Here is a 4205-nt window from a genome sequence, read left to right on the forward strand (position 1 = left end):
TCTGCTGGTATTGATGGCTGGTATAGGTCTCACTCTGCTGGTATTGAGCTGGTATTGATGGATATAGGTCTCACTCTGCTGGTATAAATGGCTGGTATAGGTCTCACTCTGCTGGTATTGATGGCTGGTATAGGACTCACTCTGCTGGTATTGATGGCTGGTATAGGTCTCACTCTGCTGGTATAAATGGCTGGTATAGGTCTCACTCTGCTGGTATAAATGGCTGGTATAGGTCTCACTCTGCTGGTATTGATGGCTGGTATTGGTCTCACTCTACTGGTATTGATGGCTGGTATAGGTCTCACTCTGCTGGTATTGATGGCTGGTATAGGTCTCACTCTGCTGGTATTGATTGATGGTATAGGTCTCACACTCTGCTGGTATTGATGGCTGGTATAGGTCTCACTCTGCTGGTATTGATGGATGGTATAGGTCTCACTCTGCTGGTATTGATGGATGGTATAGGTCTCACACTCCACTGGTATTGATGGCTGAGTAGGTACTGAAGTCAGAGTTCTGGACTGTCTTCTCCTTTGGTGTCCTCGGTCCCTGACGGATATCCAACGAGGCGTAAAACAGGTCTCCTTCCTCCTGAGAGAGAGAGAGAGAGAGAGAGAGAGAGAGAGAGAGAGAGAGAGAGAGAGAGAGAGAGAGAGAGAGAGAGAGAGAGAGAGAGAGAGAGAGAGAGAGAGAGAGAGAGAGAGAGAGAGAGAGAGAGAGAGAGAGAGAGAGAGAGAGAGAGAGAGAGAGAGAGAGAGAGAGAGAGAGAGAGAGAGAGAGAGAGAGAGGAGAGAGAGAGAGGCTTTTGCCTTCTGTTCTTAATGATTATACATCCCATTGAATAAGGCTGGGTTAACAAACACATGGACTACAAATCAAGATGGCCACCCCTAAAAGAACTAAATATCCCAGTCTGACTCTACCTGTACTCTGCTCTCACTTCCCCTGATGGTCGTCTTGATCTGAGAGTCAGTTGGAGCTGAAGAGGAAGAGTTTATCACCATTAAAACAAGTCTGAGGTCAAACAAGGACAATAATACGACTGATTCAGAAAACAGAGACATTCAAATAATGAGAGACTGAAAAGTAAGTAGAAGACTGACTATGAGAGGAAGTGAGAGAGTCAGTTGACCTGTTGTTCTGCAGAAGGAGTAGACACAGCTGGAGGAGAGGAGAGAGGAGAGGAGAGCAGACACAGGACACAGACTGAACAGCAACATCCAACACAGCCCACCGTCTACATCTGGGGAGGAGGGCTCAGTTGGACGGGTTTCTGGACATAAACACAAGCATAAAATAAGAAACTTGCCTCTCATTGAGATTCTGATTCTCTGGCATAACAACATATGTAAATGTATTTTGTACGGCAACCTAAAGAAAGAAACAAGAAACAGTATTTTCTTACCAAATGAAAGTCTGGTGATGACATTTCCATGGTAGTAGACCTCTTCTTCTGTGTCACTGAGAATCCCTTCCTTGTTCACCACAGGTTTCTGCCAGCTCCCACAGTAGTAGAGTCCCAGGTCAGATTCAGAGACGTTAGTTATCAGTAGATCATAGAACTGTTGAGAACGCAACAGGAAATAGAATCGACGGAAAGGATTGTCCTTCATCTCTCTGTCTGAAATTCTGAAATGACTCCTGTTCCCAACGGAGCTGTTTCTGTACCAATCTGTTACCAGATTGTCTTTGATGTCACAATGAAGAACAACATTGTCTCCTGGTCTGACTCTCAGCTCCACCTCTGCTGCAGAGATCCCATCCTGACTGGAGGAAACAGCACCTACAGGTAGCAGAGGAACAGTGTTAGGATGAACTGACTGGAGGAAACAGCACCTACAGGTAGCAGAGGAACAGTGTTAGGAAAAACTACACATTTTGTTCATCATAAACTTCTCTACATACAGAAATATAGCAAACATCACAGTCATCAAACATCTCAATAACACATCTAGTCATAAAACCACATGAAGGAATCAGATATCAGGCAGCTATTAGACCCAGTAAAACAAAGTTACTCACACAAGAGAGAGATGAGAGCGACACACAGCCTGTCCATCTCGTGGTCTGATGGTCTGATGGTGACTGTCAGAGAGTAGCTGGGTCTTTGAGTAACAAGGTCTTTGCTGTGTATTTCCGTGTTCATGACTAGATGTACTTTACCATAAAAGGACATACGAGCAGCGATTGGTTCGATGGAAAGTTTTCATCTTGTGGTCCTTTTCTCTGAAACCCACGTTGTGACATGAAGGGGAGGGGTTTTATAGAGTTAAAAAAGTTTCACACCAACGTGATGTCACCGGAAAATGTTCAGCTTTGAGTTGGTCGCTGTAGATAGCATCAACGTCCAATAACAACCCATTTTCAAAAACATCCTATGAAAGGAGAACCAAACACATGGTGGTGAGCGATCTGACCTTTGAACCTCAGGGAAAATGGCTGATGAGACAGAGGCCTAAATTTGACCTATAGGATTTTATACTTGTGGTCAGAATGGATTAGGCCTAATTTTGACTTGATTAATAACTGAATATTCAGTTATAATATCGTTATATATCAAATCCTGGCCCTGAAACATGAACTATATCACGTAACCTGCCAGTCAGACAGGTCTAAACTCAGACACACAGACGACCCTTATTGACCCCTGACCAGTGGTTGACCATGACACTCTGATAACATGGAGACTAAACACTATTAGACCATAACACACTGATAACATGGAGACTAAACACTATTAGACCATAACACTCTGATAACATGGAGACTAAACATTATTAGACCATAACACTCTGATAACATGGAGACTAAACACTATTAGACCATAACACTCTGATAACATGGAGACTAAACACTATTAGACCATAACACCTGATAACATGGAGACTAAACACTAAGTATTAGACCTCAACTCTCTGCTATTAAAATGAGAAACTACAATACCCAAGATGCACTAGATGATGTGCTGGTATAAACATGTTAAGATGTTGTAATTCTTTGTATCCTGGTCGATGCTGCTCTGTTGATATCAATGAATGATGTAAATAACATCTAAATGATGCTAAATAGTCAGAAATGGAGAGGAATATGTGAGAAATAAACACATAAAACGTGTTATAACTTGGATGTACTCTCATCCTCAGACCAAATGGCAGACAGACAGACATCACCATGGCAACAGCAACAGGAAGTCAGTGTGGGTTTCCTGTGTACTGAGTGTGTCTTCTTAGCCAATCAGTGACTAGCTCTTATATGAGTACTGTAATACCAACATCATAATATCAGACTGAGGGGTTAAGGGGGCCTGGTGTTTAGGTCTGAGGAGTTAAGGGGGACCTGGTGTTTAGGTCTGAGGGTTAAGGGGGGCCTGGTGTTTAGGTCTGAGGGGTTAAGGGGGGCCTGGTGTTTAGGTCTGAGGGGTTAAGGGGGCCTGGTGTTTAGGTCTGAGGGGTTAAGGAGGGGCCTGGTGTTAAGGTCTGAGGGGTTCAGGGGCGCCTGGTGTTTAGGTCTGAGGGGTTAAGGCGGAGTGTGTGGATGTCTCTGGAAAGAGAGAGAGGGGAGACCAGAGAGAGAGGGAGGGGGAGTCAGAGAGAGAGAGAGGGGGCAGAGAGAGAGGGGTAGGTGGAGTAAGAGAGAGTGTTGGAGCAGGAGTCTGAGAGAGAGAGACCCAGCTACTCTGATACTGACAGACCAAGCTACTCTGATACTGTTACTGACAGACCCAGCTACTCTGATACTGTTACTGACAGACCCAGCTACTCTGATACTGTTACTGACAGACCCAGTTACTCTGATACGGTTACTGACAGACCCAGCTACTCTGATACTGTTACTGACAGACCCAGCTACTCTGACACTGTTACTGACAGACCCAGCTACTCTGATACTGTTACTGACAGACCCAGCTACTCTGATACTGTTACTGACAGACCCAGCTACTCTGATACTGTTACTGACAGACCCAGCTACTCTGATACTGTTACTACAGACCCAGCTACTCTGATACTGTTACTGACAGACCCAGCTACTCTGATACTGTTACTGACAGACCCAGCTACTCTGATACTGTTACTGACAGACCCAGCTACTCTGATACTGATACTGACAGACCCAGCTACTCAGATACTGTTACTGACAGACCCAGCTACTCTGATACTGTTACTGACAGACCCAGCTACTCTGATACTGTTACTGACAGACCCAGC

At 44.6% G+C, this 4205-nt stretch overlaps 1 protein-coding gene across 1 annotated transcript; it reads right to left on the reverse strand.

Annotated features, from left to right (window-relative positions):
- Positions 1–398: 398 nt before the first annotated feature.
- On the reverse strand, positions 399–2097 carry LOC121842153. Its single transcript, XM_042312239.1, has 5 exons — positions 2023–2097; positions 1406–1783; positions 1133–1273; positions 924–979; positions 399–591 (listed from the first exon to the last, which is right to left on the reverse strand). The coding sequence occupies exons 1-5, from the start codon at positions 2057–2059 to the stop codon at positions 469–471; spliced, it is 735 nt and encodes a 244-aa protein (XP_042168173.1). The 5' UTR covers positions 2060–2097; the 3' UTR covers positions 399–468.
- Between the last annotated feature and the right edge of the window lie 2108 nt (positions 2098–4205).

This window comes from Oncorhynchus tshawytscha, unplaced genomic scaffold (assembly GCF_018296145.1).
Source record: "Oncorhynchus tshawytscha isolate Ot180627B unplaced genomic scaffold, Otsh_v2.0 Un_contig_5789_pilon_pilon, whole genome shotgun sequence".
Lineage (NCBI taxonomy): Eukaryota > Metazoa > Chordata > Actinopteri > Salmoniformes > Salmonidae > Oncorhynchus > Oncorhynchus tshawytscha.